Genomic DNA, 24,714 nt, shown 5'->3' on the forward strand with positions numbered 1-24,714 from the left:
AGCTATTTATCACAGAAAGTAACTTGATTATTATTAGTCTAATAATTATAGAGGTATAAATCCTTAAGTTTCCGCTCGGCCTACGAATTTCTTTCAATCCTCTTTAATTCAAGGATAATGATTACGACTTTTAACCATATTAACGATTCAAAAATTGATGTGACAAACACTCAGTCGGTATAATAGCTATCATCCTTACCTGACGTCCATACAGGACGTAACAATAGCGTAACGAGGAACGAGAGTAGAACCAATTACGAGATTCTCTAGAAACACGGAATGCTCGTTATTGGTTCTGCTCTCGTTCCGCGTTACGCTATTCCGCTGCATGGGTTTGCACCCTTAGGCTGGAGTCACATTGAGCGGTAATTACAGCGGAACGGAATAGTGAAACCAATCAGAACTCTACAATCATTCCGCTGCTTTACTTTCTGCGATTGTGATTGGTCTCGTTGTTCCGTTCCGCTGTAATTACCGCTCAATGTGACTCCAGCCTGACGGTGATTTTACATGCAGCGCGGAACGCGGTACGCGGTACGCGGTAGGCCGTAAAGTAACTAGGAACCGCGCGCGGTAAGCCGCGCTAATTTTCTCCTATTATTACATGGAGCCAAAATTGCGCGGAAAAGCGGCACTAGTGGCAAGTTGACGTTACTATGCACTTTTTAATGAAATTAATAGATTTAAATGCAATTATTAAGCGGATTCGTTGAAAAAATAAGATTATTGGTAAAATGTGAATAGAAATATGTTAAAACATCTAAGAAAATGCATACAAATGTGAACTTGTCACTATACCGTGCCGCCTTCCCGCGTTCCATGTAAGGCCGGGTTCACACCTTGACGGAAAAGCGGAAAGCGGAAGAGCAGATAACCGATTAGAACTCGCTCTGGTAGTAAATAGTACAAAACTAACAGAAAGTTGACTACCTGATTGGCTACTGCTTTTCCGCTTTCCGTTTTTCCGTGAAGGTGTGAACCCGCCCTAATAGTAGGAAAAAAGAAAGGCGGAACGATAACGACATGTTCGGCATCGGCTCGGTCGGCTGGGTGCATAACTAGAAATTAACACAGGTATGTACTGTGTATACTGCCAAGTAAAGAGAAATAATTTCGGAGTTCGGAGTTTGGTAGGAAAAAAAAACGATTTTCGCATTAATTAAAGACTGTTTTTGTCATGGAGACTGCAGATATGATGTTGATGGCCATGATAACACTATTAAATCGATTAAATCTAATAATTACCATGCGCTTTATTGGCCACTTGGAAGAAATTTGCGTTAACTTTTCAGGTTAATTACCTTATAGTTACTTCACCGCGTACCGCATACCGCGTACCGCGTAACCAATCAATAATCAGTAAAATGTTAAACCACAATAGCAGATTGCTTCTGATTGGTCACGTAGTTACGCGATACGCGGCAAATACGCTTCGTGTGACTCCAGGTTTAGAGTCTAGGTTCCGTATTCAGAACGCACTTTTATCGATAAAAGCGTGCTTTTATCTCTGAAATTCTATAGTATACATGACGTAAACTATAGCATGTTAGCGCGCTAACATCGTTGTTAGCGCGTTTTGAATACGGGTCTAGATATCAGAGAAGCGCATCTGGCTTAAGTCAGTATCGCATAATTATTAAGATAAGTATTAAAAATGGCGTTGTTTGCAGACGAAATACGAAATCCACCAATCGTCTATTAGTCAGCCATTTTTAATACCACTGAATGAATGTCATGATTGGCTGACAGTCAGCTAATCAGGACGCGGAACATCGGTTGCGCTTCTCTGATATGTTCAAGTGTGTGGTGGTGTGTGGATATATAGCTTTAATTAGAGTCCTAGATATCAGAGAAGCGCAACCGGCTTAAGTCAGTATCGCAAAATTACTAAGAAAAGTATTAAAAATGGCGTCATTTGCAGACGAAATATGAAATCCACCAATCGTCTATTAGTCAGCCATTTTTAATACCACTGAATGAATGTCATGATTGGCTGACAGTCAGCTAATCAGGACGCGGAACATCGGTTGCGCTTCTCTGATATCTAGGACTCTAGCTTTAATTAGTAACCCTCTAATAAGAGTTGGACACGTGAAGTCCGCCATTATTCGTCGAAATTATGCGAGAGAGAAAAAATCATGCTCTCTCATTCTAGTGGCGCTGTAAGTTGTAGCTGATTGTAGCTCTACAAACTTAGTTGCTAAGTTTATAGTTTCTGTTTCTGTTTCGTCTCGCCTCATGCATCGTATCATTTTTAAGACCAGGACCATTAATATTCGAAGAAGACTTATTTTCCACAAAAGTTTATATTTTATTATTAAGGGTGCGGTCGAGTTGCCACTACGAATACTTCGAAGCGTTTCTTGATTGGCTAATTTGTAAAATTCTTTCTTCTGATTGGTTAATCAAACGCTTTGAAGCATTCGTAATGGCAACTCGACCGCACCCTAAATCAGGATAACACTGCAGTAACAAAACACTACAGTATTATAAATATTATAAATTAATATTAAATGCATTTTATTACATATTATGTTTAGGTAATAATTTATCCAAAATATGTTTACAGCGTTATCGGCACGCTAAAATATATAGTATACATGACGTATTTTATGTATCGATAGCAAAGACATAGAGAATGGACTGCGCGATCCCGTATCTATGTAGTATCAAAATATATCGACGAAAATGAGAGAGAGGGTCCGTGGAAGACGGCCATCTCTATCTTTTTCCATTCCATGGTGTAATGGAAGAGAGAATGAGAGGGAGATGGCCGTCTTCCACGGTCCCTCTCTCTCATTTTTGTTGACCATTTTGACACACGGATCGCGCAGTCCATTCTCTATGTCTTTGATCGATAGCACTACATGCATATTTCGGACCGCGGCTGTTGAGAATTGGTTGAGACCACCGATTACTATATGATAGTCACGTGGGTAGTCATGTGAGAGCCGAACATATTCGAGTCACGACGAAACTAGTCGAAGTGACCTTACCCATCTCGCCGCGATTATTCCCTACCCCTCGGTGAAAGGCTCCGTCTATATGTCGTTGCTCTACACCATAGAGATAGTAGTACTAGAGTCCCTAAATACAGAGTCTGGATTATTTGTATCCTGTGTTGTATGCACCTTACTTCGTGGTTGTATGTACTGTAAAATTAATACGATATATTGTTTTTGAAAGACATGAGTAAGAATCATAAACGTTTAAAACGCCTAAAATCGGAAAAGGCGAAAGTGAAATTAAAAGGGAAGACTGTCCATCAATTGCCAAAAGGTTTAAACATTACGAATACGTCATTTAAAGTAAAACAAATACTAATTCGTGAACAATTAAAACAAAGAGATGAAACAGAAATTCTCAGCACTCGCAAGTTGAATATCGACGTACGTAGTTCGGCTTACGAACGATATTTATTTACGTTTAGTGGTTAATGGTTGATACATTGTGGAAACCTTATTGTTTCATAGGTTATAATTTGGACTTGTATGTACATTATTATGCAACTTGTAATCTATTTTCAGGATTTATTAACACGTTTTCGGCATCACAATTCAACCGTGAGACAAGATGCTTTAAAACAATTAAAAGACATCTTGTTGCAAAATCCTGTAAAATCTTTACATTCACGATTGAATTCTTTGTTACACGGTATTGCAGCTTTATCTCTTGATAAGGAGAGAGAAATACGCAGAAATTCTTTTCATGCGCTTAATTTTATTCTCGGCCTTATCCCGAATGAACAGTTGACACCATTGCGTGAAACTATAATATCATTTTTGTGTTGTGCGATGACACATATTGATCCACGTGTGAAAGAAGATTCTCTACTTTTCTTGGATGTGCTTGTACAAAATTGTAGTAGTGCATTGGCAAAAGATAGTCATAAAATATTACCTAATTTTTTGGGTATGATATGCAGGTTACATAAGGAAGGTAGTCCTGCAGCACAATTGACGACAACACTAGATTCCAAAAGCACTAATGTAAAATGGAGAATTAAAGTTCTAGAACGTTTAGCTAATTTATTTACCTCTATTGTCAACTACAGAAAACTTTGCATAGGTACAAGATCAATTGTGACTCCGTTTGTGAGAACAAAAAAATGTACCAGGTATATTCCAATTTATGGCAATAGTGCGTCTCAATTTTGTGAAATTATTCTTGACCAAGATATGATCTCGATAGATAATCATGAGAAAGAAAATTTGCCTGTAGAAGAGTTTGTAAAATGTACACATTTATTGATGCCAGTAATGGCTGATATTTGGCTCGAATTATGTCCAGATGAGGAAGTTGAGAGTTATGCAGAGATTACAATTTTGAATGAAGCAGCTGCATTATTAAAAAGTATCATTGTAATTATACAATCAATTGTGGAATACATGGATACGTTGGATCAGGATGATTATGGTGTCAAACGTATGAAGTATTGGTTTAAAGATACGTTTCATAATGCATATATGAAAAATTTCCTATCCCGATTTCCTTATGGTAAAGTACAGCCTCTTATTAATGAATCCAGAAAACGTCAAAAAGATTTTTCTCAAATTAAATTTACAGAGGAATGTTTGGAACAAAATTTGGGACTTTGTCAAATTCACGTATGGTTTACATCTCTATTTAACTGCAACGAACAATTTCCCAAATCTGTCAGAACCTATTGTGTATCTATTTTGAAATATTTAAATGGTAAATTAATATTATGTTTAATAATTTTATAGATATATATATATATATATATCAGGTTCTTTTTTTTTTTTTGCAAAACCTCATTTTTTTAGGTACTATTGAAACTTGGTGTGACTCTTCGACTTTACCGCAACTAACTAAACTACTAAGAACTTTATTTTTGAAAGCTGGACCAATTTGGTACAACAACCATATTAATTTGAATCATACTTTAAGACTGATTATCCAAGCTTCTTCTCGTTTGCCTAAGAATGAATTGCAATCGCAATTGTATGTAATTATTGGTGACATTATGTTGAACAGCAATTTAAATGAATTACACAGGTAATCGTTTTAAATTAAAACTAAATTATGGTTAATTTAATTTTTATAGAGCATTCATTTGAAAATATAATGTGATATAATGTATTATTAACTTGATAGACAATCGCTAATTACTTGTTTTACTTGACAGAGAGAAAATATTTGAAAGCTTCGTTACGTTCTTACCAAGTTTGCTCCTGAGACCGAGCATAGATGACGTCGTAATTCGTATGATCGGTCAAATAGTTTTACGTTTTAAGGAGTGGATCCAGGAAGAATTGATAGCTAAACATGAGTCTATTATCGGTAAGTTGTATGAATGTGACTAAGTCGTACAATGTTGTCATTTCCATCATACTAACGTTTTATTCTTTTCAGAAAATGTTAAGAAGATCGACATTGTGGGTACATACGATGACAAACAATCAAGACTCATGATATATAATCTATTTTATTTTGTAGATTCACAGATTTACTATTAAATGATCTATACATACTGAACTTGAACGTATAATTGATTTTTGTATCTTTTGAGCGAAAATTTTGATAAATTTTTGTTTAATCGAACGGAACAATGTGTGTGCGTGCATGAGACTTGAATGAATTATATCGCGAGAATGAATGATGAGTGTGGAAAATATATGTTTCGAATGTTAATTTAAATCTATTTGGGTACAGCCATTTTATCGCGTAATCGCGTTTTCTCTGATATATAAATGTGCTCGTGTTATACAATTTCTCAAGACATTTCTGTGACTTTTCGCAATACCATGTATTGTCGCAAAAGTTCTATAAGATACATAACATACTATCAGCACTTTTATACATATTGAATTATGTAGCTTATATTTCCAAGATAAGCAAATGTTGTAATATTGCGAGAAACGTACAATCATATCTCTAATTGAGCTATCCATATTATTATTCATAAAAATTACGTTTGACTGCGATAAAATGGTGTTAACATGAACGTAGGAAAAAATTTCAGTCCTCAAGGGCGAATGAGAGTGCTGCGTTGTTATTGGTACGCAATTTTAATCAATTTAGTCTTTTGAATAAATTAGAATTCATAAATAACATTTATTCAATCATAATTAGTATACGTTTCGACTCTTATTGTTGAGTCATCTTCAGTACAAATCCAAACTAAATATATAATAAGACGCTATTTTATGAGAGACGTTAGACTTATAACATATATAACGTAGGACTTATAACATATATAAATAGACTGCTGACTCAATGGCCCTATTCTTAATCAGACCTTATACTTACTTCCTTAAATTTATCTTTATATGATCAGTAGCCAATAAAACAATTTGTAGAGCATCTGAAGATAAACTTAAGGAAGCCTTAAATATAAGGCCTGACTATGGCTATGGGTCAATGTGATAGAAAAAGATGGACTTGTGTTGAATCTAATGAACAAGATTTATTTATTACAGAATAATGAATCTAAATGTAATCAATATAACATTACAATGTTGATATTTGTCAAATACAAGAGAAAAATAATATATGACAAATAGTTTAACAATTATTCAATTATTATGAAATTTATGAAAATTATTAAACGCAAATAAATCACAAAACAGAGTAAACTACATTCAATGGTAATCATCAAATGTAACTTATATTAAACTTATCTGTAACGAAATTACGTCGTCGTTGCAAGGCCTTACAATATTGCACGCAGCTCACACACAACCATCCGATACCATGGTCCGCTAGGAAAAGAGGCGAGCAATAACAATGTTCAAATTCCATAATCTGACTATCGGTTGACATCTAGCCAAATTAATCTTATCATCTATCGCGAATCAGGTTGATACAAATTATAACTTTACAACAATTCCGAATTGTTTCTGTTTACATAGTGTATGTGTGCGTTCTGTCTGTGAGCACTCCTGAATATAGGCCCTATAATCATTTTAACTTAAGCAATATATATGATTATTTGTGTGATTTCTATAATACATATGATAGTGAATGAACACAAAATATGATACTGTCCAGCGCTGTCTTCAAACAAGAGGCGAAGTCGGCAGTTTATTTATATGTATATGTCTATGGTAGGACTATATTGTACATTTACATGGAAATACTGTGAGTCTCTTCTTCCTATTTACCTATCCTACCTACTTACACAAAAATTCATTTATATAATAAATATTACTTTTTTTTCTTCTTATAATACTAAATTTTATAATACTAAATTTTTTGATTAATTTATTTGAAGAGATAATTTGTGTGATTATTATATGTACAGGGTGTGGACCATTTTAATATCCTATTTCCAAATATCTGTTTTTCTACACTTTTTACGAAAAAATGTCATTAATTTTAGATAAAAAAGGAAAACAGCTTCGAAAAAAGGTTGCATTTTAGTTACATTTTTTTTGTATGCGGTTGCGCCGAGAAGGTTACTTCCACAATTTAAATAGAATTGTATGATTTTTTTCATATAATATGATTCTTCGCAATTATTTGGTAGATAAAAGTATTAAAATAGGAATATTAAAAAATTAATATAATATGTGAGACATTTTATATTTTATTCTACAACACACACATATCAGATGAAAAATATTGTAAATATCTCGTAAACACTAAGTTCATTGACCTTTTGATATCTCTACCTCTCAATACTCTAATATATGGAATAATTGGAGAAACACATATATTAACGAATCATATCGTCTAAAGCTGGCGCGTTCAGGAGCGGCACAACGTAAAGTATTAAACGCGAAAGCTGACTTATCGGAAATTGTTTTACATATCTGCGCACAACTTAACTCCAATAAATTTTGTCTTTGGAGGCATTCAAAAAATTATCGGGAGCCAGTACGCAATCGGGAGTACTTAAACAATCGTATATGTTGAAACAGTTGCAAGGATATCATCCGATATAATAATCAATGCGCAACAAAGTTTATTGAGACGCGCAAGATTACGCGTAGATATGAATGGAGTACAATTCGAACATTTGTTATAATATACATAATTTATTTTGTAAATTAATTATCACAAAGTTGTACAAATAATTACAATTGTTCATAATTACTGATTTTATAATATTCATATAAGTTCCTTATACATATAGTTTTTCCGGATTATTTTAATAAAATGTTTAAAGCGTATTTGAACAATGCGTTTGTAGAAATAGGATAAACTCGATCGGGTATTATGGCCATACGGAAAAGATGGCCATAAGTCATAATTTCCCCAATAATTACTAAATAGTGCATTTTTCTATTCTTTCTTATAAATAATCAATATTTACAGTAGTTTATGTAAATACACTATTCAAAATAATAATATTATAAATATTATCTAATATTTTTTCTTTCGACTATCTGCAAAGTTTTCCAAATGTCTGCTAAAAACTGTTATAATATCAAATAAATTACAGTTAAGCTGCTGTAATCGACATTACATACACAATAAATGTACGTAAATTTCAATGTAACCTATAATTAATATTTTTATCTTCACTATTTATTTATAAATACTATGGCTATCTTTCCGTTACAGTTAGGGTAAGATGGCTCACTTTTTTTCGTAGTAATGTGAAAAGGATTATAAGTTCACAATGGAAAAAGTAGATTGGATTCAATGCATCCGTTGCAAACGGTGGTTACATGAAACCTGTACATCATTTGTTGATGTTTGTCAAACGTGTGGCAAAATTATTTCAAAAACTGATAAGTAATAAACATAAAAAACATTGTTTTTTTTATAATAAATCTTTTTTTATTATCAATGATAAAAGTCTTTGTTTGGTTTCCTTAATAAATCTTTGTTTGATTTTTTTTAACATAAAATATGTATGGTCAGCTATTCTATAATATCATGGCCATCTTATCCCTAAAAATCAGATAAGATGGCCAATGCTTACTTTGTAATATTTTGATAATATTAAAGTTCTGTTAAGTGTTTTCTCTTTAATTTCGATAGTATTTGTTACTTTAAGCTTCAATGAAAGTAATATCCCAAATATTATTAAAAAGTAACAGGAATAAATGTATGTTTTTTGCATTTTAAAAAACTATGGCCATCATACCCGAGTTTACCCTATCAATAGAATGAAATCTTGTATTCACATATGTAATCCTAAAATCAATATTGACAAAAGAAGTGATAAGTTTTCACGTTTAGTACTTTGCGTTGTGCCGCTCCTAAGCGCGCCAACTTTAGACGATATGATTCGTTATTAATCTTAAACGCTTAAGGTGCGTATCGAGCCGAAACGCGAGCCGAGCCGAGAAAATAAAAAAAAATTTTCGAAATTTTCGTCTCAAAATAATGATCTCAAGAATGTCCCTTTAAACGTCATTCGTCTCTTTCCTGAACACCCTGTATATCTTTCTTTATATCTTTCTTCAAATATTTAGGATAGGACATTGAAATGGCTCATTCTGTATATGTTTCGTCACTACATTCAGTCATTTGCAAAACCAAAATTTTCCAATCCATTTTTTTCACTGGCCCATCTATTCGATTGTTTGGTCGAGTTGTTAAAATCATTCATCGTTTGATCACTCGAAACACTGATTTGACAGTAACTATTACATGTAATATTCGCAATATTTTGTAAGTTATCTTCTTTCTGCAGAATAGATGATGCAGGCATTGGGCCAGTAATTCTTTTAAATTTCGACCAGTTTTCGCAATTCTTCAATTCATATTCCATCTTTACATATTGTTTCTTTGACTTTTCCGGTTTGTATAATTTTGTCATCAAAATGTTTTCAATGACGCGCTCTATTACAAAGCTCTCGAAGAAGAAACAAGTAAGAAAATTGGCTAGAGCGAGCATTAAGATAATAAGCCTCCAATCGTAAACGGGTGGTAAGATCAATTCCAGCGTGTTCACTATCCAATCCGCGGGATAAACCGTAATATATGTACATATGGTCGTTAATAAAAATATGGAGAACATAAACGCGCCATTTGTATAGATTGCACGTCTGTAAGGGTTCCCGCGTGAAAATACAATCGCCATTGTGATGTATTGAAACATGGAGACACAGAAGACCGAATAGTTTTCGTAGCACGTGTATCCGACGTTGCTAGTAGGAACGAACGGGATAAACCATGAAAATTGTCGAACTGCGTGATACGCTGTCGCTTGAAAAACGATCATTACAAACATATGTATTATGAGAGATAACAATACAGTGAAACTTAACAGACTTGTCATCGGTGTTGTCTTGGACAACTTGTCCTTACACGCGTGAGTCTTGCCAAAAAGAAAAGCAAAATTAATTATTAAAAAGATATCGATAAACAGAAATTGTAAATCCGTTAAGTTCGAATCTATGGAATACAGTATTATAACGGACAAGAATTGCGTAAGGGAATACGCGATCATAAATTTAAAGATTCCAAACGATGTAACCAAAGCAGCACGACCTTCTCGTATTATTTTTGGAACGCATCTTATGTCGGATATTCTTGAGATAAAGGAACTGGCCACGCTGCAAAATAATGCAGATCGTCAATTAACAATGGAATGACAAAAGTATAGTATATAGCTATAGCATAATCGGACACGATTTCTCACCTAGATTCTGCTTGAGAAAGGGATATACCGACGTGCGCGGCTCTTAACGCTCCGCAATCGTTGGCACCGTCTCCGCACATGACTACACAAGCATCGCTTGATAATTTTCATATTTTTATTGTATATATGTAAATTAAAATAGGTATACGCTTTTTACATTTGTCGCACGTTTTTTAGATGAACGTTAATGGATATTATCCGGCGCTTTTTCTCTCGATACTTTTAAAACACGCGTCGTTACTTATGGGTATATTTTATTATACTTACCTACGTAATAACCGAGTCGCATTAGCTCCACGACCAACTGTTGCTTCTGATCGCTGCTCATTCTGGCGAATACCGCACTGTGTATGCAAACGCGATCTATGATATCGGGATAATATTCTCGCATCACTTGCCACGTTTGTCCCGTTAAAGCAAATCTATAATTGCAATTAGCTATACCGCATTCTATATCCTTGATTGTCGGTGACACTAAACGATTTTGTGAGCTCTACAAGAAATTTAAAGATTGATCGTTATAATCATCAATTAATCACATGGCCGCACGCGATTAATTGATTTGCCAAATTAACTCAATCACAACACTACCCATAAACTTATATTATAATTAATTTAATTATTATATTTACCAATCTTGAAGAATATCGAGATTGAATATTGAAAATTATATCTGGACAATCCGTTTCCTCGTTCGAGGCTACAATCACATCCACGATGTGTTCTTTGATCGAAATTATTCCGCATTCTTTCGCGACGCTTATCGCAGTCTGAATATTATCTCCTGAAAAGCACAAATCGAATCCATATTACATATATATATACATATATATTATAGACATGTAAATGAGATTCGTATGCGCGCGTATTATATATTCCACTGATATATCAATTAACCTGTAATCATTATCACGCGTATATTGGCTTCCCTTAGCTCCGTAATCACCGATGCCGTCGGTTGCTTCAACCGATTTTCCAGAATAATTAGTCCTAAGAAATCCAAGTCCTGTTCAATCGTTTCTCGAGACAATTTCGATATCTACGAAATATTATAGTACAATGCACATTTTAGGTGGTTCGATATTTGAGATACATTTTTAAATCGTACATATGAGTTATATCGTATATATAAATACATATATTAGGTGATAAACTTTTAATTCTTGCCGCTCACTATTGGAAGGTGCCTGCAAATCCAACGCTGGCGAGTTTCGGTGAAGTCGCATGTCTTTTATTTAGACATTGCGAAAAATGATTCAATCCTCGTAAGTTAGATTTCTCGACATCAAAGAAATTTTCCAATCGATTAAAAATGAACTACGACAAGCTGTTTTTCCGACATGCACTTCATAACTACTTCGATCTCAAGAAAATCGCAACTGAAATCGTTTATGTATGGTGATTAAAATACATCGGAGAAAACGTAGAGTTTGATTTGAACACTTTCGAAACGGTGATTTTGACGTGAAAGACAAAGACGTCACGGACGTCGAGCTGTAAGAACTGTTCGATGAGAATCCAGCTAAAACGTTTTTATAGTAGCCGAAAGCGGGAAGTCCTTCCGCAACCAGCGTACTCTTCAGACATCGGATTACCATCTCTTCCGATCGATGCAACGTACGCCCTTTTACGAGCACACATTTCTCCAGATATTATGAAGAAGTCCAGCGAAATGGGTGGATGAATGGATCGCCTCAAAAGACACCGCGTTCTACCCGTCGTGTGGGATTGCCCTGTTGCCGGAGAGATGGGAAAAAATAATAGAAGGAAAAATAGAGGAAATTACTTTGATTAAGGCATTCGTTCATCTTCTCTTCAAAACAAATCAATTTTGGAAACGAAAAAACGGCAGGAACTAAATTTACCACCTAATATGTGCCTACGTTTTAATATGACGAGAAAAAAAATTGCACATTACATATGTATATAGTATAAGTATAATATTATATTTTACCTCTTCGCTACCTTTGGAGATTGTCGCTCTGCGGCCTATAGCTATTACGCGAAATCCCTGTTTTGTGAATTGCTCCAAAGTGAGCAAAATGTCCTTTGGTACAGTTTCCGTTTTGCTCAGATTAATTATCGTTTCGGGAGAACCTTTCGTATAAGCTCTGAAATCATCTGATCCTGATGCACGTACGATCACGGACATTCGTTGTAAAGAATTCGAAAACTGATATTGCTGTATTATACCAATCTCCGTAATTTCGTTCATATTTTTCGTCAAGCTTGCATTCTCTACTGCAGGCCTCACGACAATCGGCATTATTGAGTTATATAATTTATCTATGTGCATGCAATCCGAATCTTTCAACATCCATTTGGTACTTTCGAACATCTGTAACGATATAGAAAATAAGTGCAGCGATAAAAAAAATGGAAAAGATTCTTCCTTAAATCTTATACCTTTGCGTCCAATGGATCTCCGTAAATTTCTCCATCGACAAGTGTTAAACTGTGACAAACTAGCATCCCTTCGAAAAGAGGATGATCTTTGAGTTTGGATATATCTGTCTCAGCCTCAGCAAGAACACCATTTGTACATGCTACAACACCCCACATGTCCAGTTCATCCTCGGTCAATGTCCCTGTCTGTGGACATAAACCAGGGTTGTTAACGTTACTGTTTTTACGTAACGCGTTACTGCAGTTACTGTTACTTGCGATAAAAAGTAATACACGTTACTCGTTACTCATTACCCATTGTAAAAAGGAACGCCTTATCGTTACTCAAAAATAACGGGAAAAACGTTATTTTTTCCGTTACTTTTCAAAAAATGATAATATTTACGTAAATATAGCTATATACATAAGAATAAATTGTTTTTTAATTTTATAGCTCTATTTTATATTTTATTAACTATTTAATTATTTTATAATAAATTATTGTATAATTATCCTTATATTATTGTAAGTTATATAGTATAATTATTATATATTTATTGTATTATTATCCTTCGTGCACTTATATGCACAAAACTTCTATAACAAATGAATCCGTATTAAACTAAAGAACACATAAATTAAGCATTTCTACATATTTTTTGGTCACAAATAAACTAATTACAATTCAACAACATTGATTTATACATTCGACGGCTTCATTTTCACAAATAAAGTACATAGGTATATGTATATAAATGCGAAAATTTGAAATGGCCGCGTTTTGCGCAAAAATGGATGCGAGTTTGCGGTACTTTATAAATCTAGTGACTTTACCCGGCGTTTATTCGCGGGCGATCGCTTACGGGTGCCATTAAAGGAAGAAGAAGACGAAGGCTGCGTTCGGGCAGTCTAGGGCAGTGCGCTGTCAGCGCCATTTGTGTAGTACTATCCTTGTCTCACGTCTAATAAACGATGAAGATAGAATGACACAAATAATAGCGCTAATAGCGTCACCCCGAATCCAATCGAAGAAGAAGTTTTATAGCTTTGCCTTTGAAGTAAAATGTCGGAACTCCAACGGAATAACGAGAAAGGTAACGTAAAATTCTGTTATAGTCGTTATTGAAAATTGTAACTTAGTTACCGTTACTGTTACTCGCGCTAGAAACAGTAAATTTTTTTAAGTAACGTTAACAACCCTGACATAAACCATATATAGTCAAAATAAGAAAAACGAGAAAGAAATATGTTATCGTTAACGTGTGCAGTATACTACGCAATATGCTCGCCTGTCCCGCCTGCACCACGTGCAGGCTGTGACACATATATGTAATCTCCTTTTTAATCTTTGTTAATCTTATTTCTCCTTTTCTCACCTTATCGATACATACGCAATTAATACTGCCGGAAACATTTATAACCCTGTTATTTATACAGTAGATTTGCGTATATTTTAATCTCATTTGAGCGTACAGTTTTCCTACAGTCATCGCGGCTGGTAATGCCGGTGGTATGACTATTGTAATGATATCTAATGCTTTTATTGCTATATCGCCAGCCGTAATTCCTCTCGAGTCCTAAATTATTTATCATTTTATTACTTTTATTATTACTATATTGTTATTATTATTATATACTACTACTACTACTACTACTACTATTATTATTATTAGATTATTATTATTATTATTATTATTATTATTATTATTACAGCAGACTATTGATGTATCTTTTATCTCTTTATAAAAACGAATTAATCAAACATATAACATATACCTACCTAAATGGTACGATAATTGTAAATAAGTATGTATACATCTATTTGAAAATGTTAAAAGTTATACATACCTTTGTTATTACGGTATATATAAAACCACAAGTTGCGATAACTGCTAAAATACCAATAAATTTGTATGAATCTTTATCAAATTTGAAATCCACTGGAGGTGGATACAATATAGTAGCAATCAGAGTACCTCTGGTAGTTAGAAAACCAGTTCTGATTACCCTCGCAAGAACCGGTTCACCTGCGTTAGATCTGCGAATATCACTCATATCAATTATACATAATTATCAGAACAGCTATATGTATTATATTATCAAAAGTAAAAGTATCGTATTTCATACTTGGTTTGTATTATAGTGGTGCCATTATATAACGTGTGATACGTATACTCTTTAGTGTCGTATAGCGTGTGGCGTAATGGTAAGAATGTTTTTGTTACTGGTACAGATTCACCTAAAATCGGTAAAGCAAGCAAATGTATTTAGCAAAAACATATACATATAGAATTGTGTGTGCATGTGTGCGTTCGAGAAAGAGAAGATGTAGAAAAAAAGAGCTTTATTAGGTAGAAGTAGTTTGTATTATAATATTTTTGATACACCACGCATATTTACCTGTTAACATGGATTCGTTTAATATACATTGTCCAGTCAATAGAACTGCATCGCATACAAGAGTCGCTCGATGTTTCGGTAATTCTATAATGTCACCGGGTACCAATTGCTTACTAGAAATATTCTCGAAGATACCAGTGTCACGAAGTACACGTACATTTTCTGACGATGCGACTTTACCGCGTAGATTTATTTGGGTCTAAAAACAATCGATATAATAATATAATGAAAATTTTATATTACAAGACCAATTTTCTTTTTTTTACGTACCTTACGTGTCTGCACTATAGAACTCGTTATGCCAAACAAAGACATTAACACTATAGCGATAGTATAATACAGATAGCCTTCCGCAAACCATACAGATAAAGTAAACACTTGAAAAATATATAATGGATTTAAAACTTCTAGAAGTAGTAATACACCGATACTCTGAAGTGGAACAACAATGTCATTATTTCCATAGACAATGCGCCTGTTACAAAGACAAAATGTTTCTTAATCGTATGTGAATAGATATTGTTTGGCATTACATATAGTGTGTGTGTGTGTGTGTGTGTGTGTGTGTATGCGTGCGCGCGCACGCGTGTGTGGTCACCTAAGTAACTGTTCTTCCTTGGACAAGCCGTCGTTACCGCGCGAGACGTGAAGATCAGAACACATTGTACCATGGTCAAGTCCTACGAGCCTCGTGAATATATTTTTCGTAGTGTCCCAGATGTAACATTTTTTTTTACACCAAAAGGCCCTGTATTCTTGAACTTCGCGACGTGTGCCGTTTTCTAAATTAATTTTTAATTGTTTGTCACTTACTTTCTCTAAGAGCTCTTGATCAACAATACCCAAAGTATCCAACAAACTTTTCGCACTGAAAATGCATATTAGTAATGGAATTAGAGGCGATAATAATAGTCTAAAATTCGCCACTTTTTAGCACAATGTCATATATGTATTATTATTTTTTTAAGAGGGGTCACCAAGGTGACGACCGAAAAAAAAGGCTCTTTTTGTGAATTTTTTTTTGAAAACTGATAGTATGTATGAATTATTGTTTTTATATATGTGCGAAGTACATACATTTACGAAATTATTTAAAAAAATTTATTGAATAATATTAATATTTGTAACTTCAGTAATCATTGATGTGCACCTCGTCTGAAAAAAATGGGTGCACGGGTGCTCGTGCTGCGTCTGAACGGGAGCTCTGAAATAAATTTTTTTTATTTTATTTTAAAGTACATGAGTATAGTTTCAGTTGTACGTACGGATTTTTTGTTAAAATAATTTTAAACAAAATGGCGCTGTTTTAAAAAAAGTTCACGATTTTGCGAAAAAAAATCGTTATCTTTTTAATTATTTTTCAAAAACTAATAATCCGATTAAAAAGTTTGTACGTCATGCAGCTGAAGACAATTTCGTTGTAAACATTCTGTCCAAAATTTAAATCATTCGGATAAAAATTTGCCGACATATGTGAGCGCCCTGCAGTTACGAAAACGTGGTTTCGAGAAAAACAAGTTTAAAGTTTTACAACCGATTAGTTTATGTAACACGATAAAATTTCGTAACAAACCAAAGTGCGTCCAATCCGGGTGCATATGAAGTGTTCATGACTGAAGCACACAGGCAACAAAAGAATACCGGTAAAACTGCCTACAAGCAGATCAAGGGGACTGCTGAATGTCCTAGCGGCATCTGACCACGTTCTACTCTATCACATATTTACTATTGTTCCGTTAGGAATTTCAACATAATATTATATGGACACATTTTTAAGACTCCAAGCATTACAAAGATGCAAAAAAAAATCGATTTTTTGAAAAATCGTCACCCTGGTTTTCCCTCTTAATAGAAGAAAATCACCGATACTGACATATAGGTTTTCTAAAGCGATACCTCTTTATTTTTTAGGAACAAACTATTGTACTTTATTGACATTAATAAAAACATGATCTGTTTAATTAATTATAAAAGGAGTACAAACTCATAATCCATATATTTGTGATTTGTTTCTATACCAAATCAGCTAACAACGAATTCTGTACAAATGGGAATAAAATTCTTACAATTTTCTTTTGCAAATTACGTAGTTATTAAATAATAGTGACTATGTTATTGATATTATGTCGTTCTAAATGCTTATAGTTTCCGAAATCAGTCTTACTTTACATCATAATACGATTTTAAATATAAAATTGAGGTGCAGCATAAATTGCCTTCTGTTGGAGCTGAGAGGCAATCGTGCATATGGGAAAACCCTTCAAAAAATCGCGTTACATATTTGCATTTTGTAGAACAGTTTAAATTAAATATGCATACCATTCAATAAAAATGTTTTATAATAAAGTGACAAGATTTTGGAAAATCTTATATACATTCATTTGTAGATACTTCATACGGATAATTTCTATAAAAGAAAAAGAATAAAAATATGTGGCATTACTGTCTACTGTGTCAGTTTTGGAATCCATTTTGTCGCAGGTACTCATTTTAGCTTAGTTTACGAATTATAATAATTATTGCAAAATATTACAAATAGTATTATAAAAATTACTTATGTTATTTGATAGAAGACACTCTTTAGTTTGTATTTTTGTTTTTAAAGCTTTATGTTTACCTTTTGTTTAAGAAATAATATCCAAAAATAAAATAGTATGTTGATATCGGTGACTTTCTCTCTCTCTCTCTCTCTCTCCCCCTCCTTTATACATTATAAATAAAATTTACCTTATATCTTTAGCAGAAATTTCTCGGACTTTCCGTACAAAGTATGATTTATATCCTTGATAATCATCCTACATTTATTATTATATTAAATCAGAAACGTAATTAATATTCCGAAAAATATTTTACTTAATTATTGTAATGATACTTTATAATACACAAAACGTAATGTGTTATAACGAAAAGAAAAGAAACTTACTATCGCGAGTATTTTCGTGGCGCAATTTAAAAGACATTTTCGATGAGTCGCATATAGATGCAGCCGAGGAAACCAATGAAATAATAGTCGAACCAATCCAACGGATAATATATATGATACATATGTCAGTATAGTCCTCAGTAAACTTTTTTCGAATCCATAAATACTCTAAAATACCAAGTTGACATTAATAATGTAATAGACAGTACTATACAAATAATTACAATGAGATATGATATGTATATAATTATACATAGATTTAATACATATATTGAATTGAAATGAAAGATACAGCGATATACTGTATATTATATACATACCAGTTCATTTTGATCAGTATGAATTTTCTGCCAAAAAATATCCGATTTTTTGTCATTTATTTCTAAGAAAGAAATCGTTAGTTATCCGTTAAGCTGTAATCACATTACAGGCTCCCGACTCTGACTCGAACTCGGACTCCGACTATAATTCAACCAATCACAGCAAGGCAGCAGTGACTGCCGACTCGAGAATAAAAATCACTCTATTCGATCGACTCTGAGTTGGAAGTCAGAATCGAAAGTTTGTAGTGTGATTAGGGCTTTATACTATTATACATATGTATACGTATATAATGTATATGTACGCAAGTAATCATTTTCAAGTAGTACCAAAGTAATTATTTTTGCTTCAATTATTCGGTGAAAAAAATCGTACAATATGCTGAATAAATAAAAAGCAAATTGAAGGTAAAGATACACTCCTTGGACTGCTGTAAAATACATTTTCGCGTGATTTTTACACTTGACGCATTTTTACGCCGCATAGACCTTTGTGAAGTTTGTATACCATTTTCAGATTTCAAGTATATTGATTTGTATCCACATAACTCCGTAAAAAGGATCAGTCATATTAAAATATCAATTACCGATTTCGAAAGTAGAGATTTTAATCTTAAAAATTCTTTTTTGCTTAAATGTATTGCGCAATTTTGAGCGCGTTAAAGTGTTCCATATTTTTTGTTGAATAATATATACATATACTGTAATAATTCCTTTCGTAAGTGAAAATTACACAGTCGTATCGTATAACACACGGTCGATTTGATTTTTCACACATACATACCACATGCTTTAGAATATGTTATATATAGATATACTATAAGAATATAACTATAAAGATGCTGCGATATACATAAAAACGTCAAAATATGTATTGGAATACAAAATACGTATATTCATGCAATAATCTGTCGACCATAGACACATTCGGGAATAATACGCTACTAGAGCACTCTACTGTTTATGTCATATTATTCTATATCTTCATCGCATTTATTACGCATGTATAAAAACAAACGTCTGCTCGAACGCACTTTATACAGTAGGTATTTCTATTTTTCATGCTTACCATTGGCATCAATCATTATTTCGACCTTGTTCAATTCGAAATTATTGCGTAATTTTCAACAGCTCCTTTCGTTACGATCCAATTAATATATAATTTGTCACTAAATGTGACTGTCTCTCTTTCTCTCCTTTTGTTTGCTGCCGGAGAAGTGTCACCTGCGAAAAGCAAAGTTGCTTAATTAAAGATTATTTAACGTTACAGCTTATTGATATACACGTTAAATCACGCTCAAATAGATATTGTATCTCATCGATGTTGTGTAACATAAAAGTTTTAAAATTATAAATATAAACAATAATAACAGGCTCATTATTGAAAATACAATATCAAATTATATATTTAATAATGGCCAAAGACAAGCGAATAATAAGAGTTGCTATAAATTAAATAAATATATTAATAATTTTATATAATATATTAATAATGTTCAATAATATATTAGGTGTACAAATAAGTTTTAAAACATTTTTAATGAAATTTAATATTTATTTATTTAGAAACAAAAACACTTAAGGCCATCACACGTACAAAAATTTTAGTAGCAATCGTAAGGTCTTAAGCAAATCGACCAATCACAATCAAGATTTACGATTCACATTTTAATACGCTAAACTGTGATTGGCCGATTTGCTTAAGACCTTACGATTACTACTAAAATTTTTATTTTACGTGTGATATGGCCAACAGCCGAACTTATCGATGTCGATAAAACAGATTTTTAATTCCAATTAAAATATTACATACATCAAGAAAATATTTACATACATTAAGTAAAACATTACGTAAATAAGCCATTAAGTAAAACGTACATTTTTTGTTCTGTTATATCTTATCGCTTAAATATGAGATTTGTATGTACACTCAAATCGTATTTCTCGCATACTATTTCTTTTGTAAGCTTCAAAATCATAATTTGAAGGTCTCATGATAATCTTATAAATTAATCAAATCCGGAAAAGTCTTTTTTGTTTGAATATATACAAAAACGATAAATGGCACGAGATTTGTCGACAACATCTGCTGACATGTTTTGCCAGCAGATTGATGGCAAAAACCGAGCAAAATCTGCTAACATAATCTGACAGCAGATTGCGAGCAAAGCCTATTGACAGAACTTGACAATAGATTGGCAGCAGAAACCGACAACGCACTGACAGAGAGTGTGCTCTTCAGACATACTTATTTAGAAGTTAGAATATACGCGGAAGATAAAATGACGCCGACAGCGCTTTTCGAACGCACAGGCGATCAAAATAAGCATTGAAATTTTAAATGACTAGGTAATCGCAGACTCTACTCGGTTTCCGCTGCCGCAATCTACCGTCAAATTATGTTAGCAGGCTCTTCTCGCAATCTGCTGTCAGATTATATCAGCAGACTTTGCTCGGTTATTTTTGCCACTAATCTGCTAGAAAAACTTATCAGCAGATTTTGCCATATTTTTGACAGCAGTTTGCTAACAATATCTGATAATACAAACTCTGTGTACAATTTGTTACCTTTCTGCAATCAAAAATTGTCAGCAGGCTCTGCTCTAAATCTGTCTCCGCGCAGGCTTTGCTATCAGGGTACTCAATCAAACGCTTCAACTATACTTTACACTCGCAAAAAATGGAAAAAATCGTCGAGTGTCCTCGTAAATTCGTATGTATTTACGAATATGAAAAAATGTTAAGGCTTTTATAATTCTAGTGTATGTATATACATATCTGTTCAAATAAAATGTCAATATCGTCATAAGGTATAATGTCGAATGTTTCGACATTATAACGTATCTTATGACGATATTGACATTTTATTTGACAGATATGTATACACACACTGGAATTATAAAAGCTCTCAATTACTTGACACTTTTTTGTACACATATCGGATTATATTCGAAGTACATGCTTTATAAATATTGCCTAACTCACATCGTGAAATTAATGATATGTACATAAATACGTACGCAAATACATGAGTACATATATTACCATATTATACATGTATATACACATGTATACATATGCATAAACTGTAAAAAAAAATAAAATATTAATTTTAACTTAAAGACATATATACGAGTATAGATTTTCTGAGACATGCAAAAGTGTTAAAATTAATATTAAAAGGTGAACAAAAATTAAGTAAAGGCCAAATACGAGTCGATAATAAATAGCAATTAAAAGAACTTATATGTAAATTTACAATTAAAAAATTAGAATATAATATTAAATAAATTTTGATATGAAAATGTATTCGAAACAAATAAATCGTTCCGAACATATAGGATGCACTTTTATATCAAAATTTATTTAATTATACTCTTAATTATAATTATTTGTAAATTTACATGTATTTTTTTTAATTGCTATTTATTACCGACTCTCGTATTTGTCCTTTATTCTATCTATTCATAGGAAAGAATCCGTCATCTTTATTGTTATTTTGATATCGAGAGCTTTGTTTATTAATAATTCATAAAAATGTGAATTCTAATATTTTTGCATGTCTCAAAAAGTACTACTATATATATCTTTAAAATTATAACATTTTATTTTTTACAGTGTATGTACACATACATTATATAGGTATGTATATAATGTGATAGTTGATACATATGCATACATGTATGTATATATGACAACGATGACGATAACAATATAATAATATAGTAGAATACATACGAATGCGATGCTTTTCAAGTATTCGTCAAATATTTCTTCAACTTTTCTTTCGCCTCTTCAATGGCGGTATAAAAACGGATGATTTCGCGCAAGATACGCAGGCGCGTTCGCGCACCCATTCGTCGATTTGAATTGACTATAGCGACTCGCTGAATTTTCGTTAAATAGGAAATGCTGGAAAATTCCGCACAATGTCTATTAGCAAAACAAGCTGCCCAAAGTATTGAAAATGCAAATGGAGTGAAATGCCGCGTTGTCGGCCGAATATGCGTGAGAGGGAACAAGTTATTTTTTATGATCAAAATTGCTTGAAATATCGTAAAAGTGTACGACGGTAATCAACGATGGAGTGTCAGAAAGCGGAAGCTATAAACTTCGTTATCGCGTTTGCAATATATACACACAAGGTCAGCGAATAAACTTTGAATGCGTCGCCGCGGCAGCTATTAGAATTATGTATAATACGCGCAGTATAATTGGTGCAAAAATAAAGCGATTTTCCCACATTAACGATCGACACGTTAATGATTAATAATATTTCTTAACATATTTTTTTCTCTCGCTAACTTGTCTCATTACACGTATACTGCACCGTACGGAGCGTACTAAACTAAACTGCCGTATCGTATTTTACTATTTTACATCTATAATCGCCGCGCGCCGCGCCGGGCCGGAAAAGAACGGAACGGAACGGTGCAATACTATTAGTGCAGTGAAGCGGGGCGCGCCACATGCTTTCGTATCGTGCGTTATTTGCGCGGTTCTGCCTCCGTCAATGCGAGAAGGAGCGTAAAGAGCTATGATTGAGTGATTATATCCAATTTTTTCCTCGCCGCGATTTCGATAAACTTTCACAGCATGTTTTACAACAGAACGATATTGTTTTTCTTACGACACCGAGAACAGTTTTGTACAATGGGACTCGATCAAAATTGGTCGAAACTATACTGCAGATAACGATGTATAGGTATAATAATAGCGAACGAATCATCGAGTGCAATAAGCACAACGAAAAAATTTATGTTAAGTGCTCATTTTTGCAGTCGATTCTTTACTTTAAAAGTAGTCAAATATTTTTGAAAAAAAACCCACAAATAAAAATAGAATAAGAGATAAAAGCACCGATTGTTTATAGGTTTAATTTTATTTGCGAATAACAAACTGCAAATAAATTCTAGCTCTAATGTAACGTCAGCACTGATGACGAAATAACAATTTTCTTACGTAAATACACATAATAATCCTGTGTAATTGTGATGGATAAAGTCACGTTGATTTTCTTTTATTCTTCTCATTAAAATATACATACGTGCATATACATGTATATACACACACACACACGGTGCGCCGGGTGCACGTCACGCGCGGGTGCACGCGGCTGACCGCTTCGCGATCATAAGAATAAGTGAGTTTTTTAATTCATCGATTGATTAATTGCAACAGCTTTGCTCCGTAAAAGCTGCGCATTTCCTCATAATGCGATTGATCAAGTGATGAATCAAGAAACTCGCCATTAGGCTGACATTTACTTCAAATGCAACGTTTTATACCTGCACATATGCTTGGGATGGAAAGAATCAAGTTCCGATAAATCTTTGCCGCTCATCGAAAGTCTTATCTCGTTGAACATCCGAAACGTTGATGTACTTGTTGCGAAAAATGGGAAATGGAAATAATAAATAATATACGCGAGACTAATCTTAGCTGATACTTACATAAACGAAAACGATCGTTATTGATTTGCACGGCCTTAATCTCGCGCGTCTCGCCGCGCGGCCTTTTATTTCACATTTTACCGTTGACATACTAATTGTACTCCCTTCACTTCTATAGGTATGTATGTACATATACATATTCTCTTTACTGTAAGCTTATGCCTCGATATATATTATACATATATGTATATATCGATGCTTCATTTAATACCTCGTTTCTTCGTTAAAATAAACAATAATATACTATAATTGCAACGCCTATCAATATATATCAATGTAAACATCGATATATCGTGTCGACGAATCTATCTAATTCTGTGCGCTATCTCTAATTATAACAAATGTCTATGTACTTTATCGAGGGAGTTTACTCCTATTGATGTATTCATTTCTCCTCTAATTTGTCCGCAAGATCAAAAGTCAACGTTAATAATATTAATATCCATCAGTGTGCGTATCTATTAGATCGACCTTGGGACGTCCTTGGGAATCATGTAAAGAGCAAATTATGAATCATAATTTGTCCGAGTTGTAAAACGATTGTTAAAGCGCGAGCGTATATCTTTACGCTTGCTTTCTTGCGTTCGCAAGATTCACAAAGCAGACAGTTGCCTGTAGAATAAACCGCAATAAAATTCGAATTAAAACAAAAATATTCCCCCCCCCCCC

The 24,714-nt window shown here is 33.4% G+C and overlaps 2 protein-coding genes across 3 annotated transcripts; one reads left to right on the forward strand and one right to left on the reverse strand.

The window, feature by feature from the left end:
- Positions 1 to 3,181: 3,181 nt before the first annotated feature.
- On the forward strand, positions 3,182 to 5,535 carry LOC108780933 (testis-expressed sequence 10 protein homolog). 2 transcript variants are annotated; one of them, XM_018548779.1, is made up of 6 exons: positions 3,182 to 3,389; positions 3,528 to 4,497; positions 4,567 to 4,695; positions 4,788 to 5,019; positions 5,150 to 5,304; positions 5,377 to 5,535. In XM_018548779.1, the coding sequence occupies exons 1-6, from the start codon at positions 3,189 to 3,191 to the stop codon at positions 5,478 to 5,480; spliced, it is 1,791 nt and encodes a 596-aa protein (XP_018404281.1). In that variant the 5' UTR covers positions 3,182 to 3,188; the 3' UTR covers positions 5,481 to 5,535. The 2 variants fall into 2 exon arrangements, with proteins under 2 accessions (XP_018404281.1, XP_018404280.1); XM_018548778.1 differs by having other exon boundaries at positions 3,528 to 4,695.
- Positions 5,536 to 9,238: 3,703 nt separating this feature from the next.
- LOC108780907 (probable cation-transporting ATPase 13A3) lies at positions 9,239 to 19,677 on the reverse strand. Its single transcript, XM_018548740.1, has 17 exons — positions 19,662 to 19,677; positions 18,593 to 18,654; positions 18,273 to 18,440; positions 18,077 to 18,144; positions 15,948 to 16,217; positions 15,620 to 15,824; positions 15,350 to 15,548; positions 15,077 to 15,188; positions 14,798 to 14,987; positions 14,326 to 14,526; positions 12,971 to 13,156; positions 12,519 to 12,902; positions 11,462 to 11,603; positions 11,197 to 11,348; positions 10,832 to 11,057; positions 10,565 to 10,646; positions 9,239 to 10,478 (listed from the first exon to the last, which is right to left on the reverse strand). Exons 1-17 carry the CDS (start codon positions 19,675 to 19,677, stop codon positions 9,440 to 9,442), a joined length of 3,702 nt encoding a protein of 1,233 aa, XP_018404242.1. The 3' UTR covers positions 9,239 to 9,439.
- Between the last annotated feature and the right edge of the window lie 5,037 nt (positions 19,678 to 24,714).

Source organism: Cyphomyrmex costatus, unplaced genomic scaffold (assembly GCF_001594065.2).
Source record: "Cyphomyrmex costatus isolate MS0001 unplaced genomic scaffold, Ccosl1.0 scaffold75, whole genome shotgun sequence".
Classification (NCBI taxonomy): domain Eukaryota; kingdom Metazoa; phylum Arthropoda; class Insecta; order Hymenoptera; family Formicidae; genus Cyphomyrmex; species Cyphomyrmex costatus.

Coding starts and splice junctions, on each gene's coding strand:
- LOC108780933 (XM_018548778.1), top strand. CDS start 3,189: ATGAGTAAGAATCATAAACGTTTAAAACGCCTAAAATCGGAAAAGGCG. Junction 3,390..3,527: donor CTCGCAAGTTGAATATCGAC/GTACGTAGTTCG, acceptor ATCTATTTTCAG/GATTTATTAACACGTTTTCG. Junction 5,020..5,149: donor AATTTAAATGAATTACACAG/GTAATCGTTTTA, acceptor TTTACTTGACAG/AGAGAAAATATTTGAAAGCT.
- LOC108780907 (XM_018548740.1), bottom strand. Junction 14,527..14,797: donor TATATACCGTAATAACAAAG/GTATGTATAACT, acceptor TAAATAATTTAG/GACTCGAGAGGAATTACGGC. Junction 11,058..11,196: donor CTCGATATTCTTCAAGATTG/GTAAATATAATA, acceptor AATTTCTTGTAG/AGCTCACAAAATCGTTTAGT.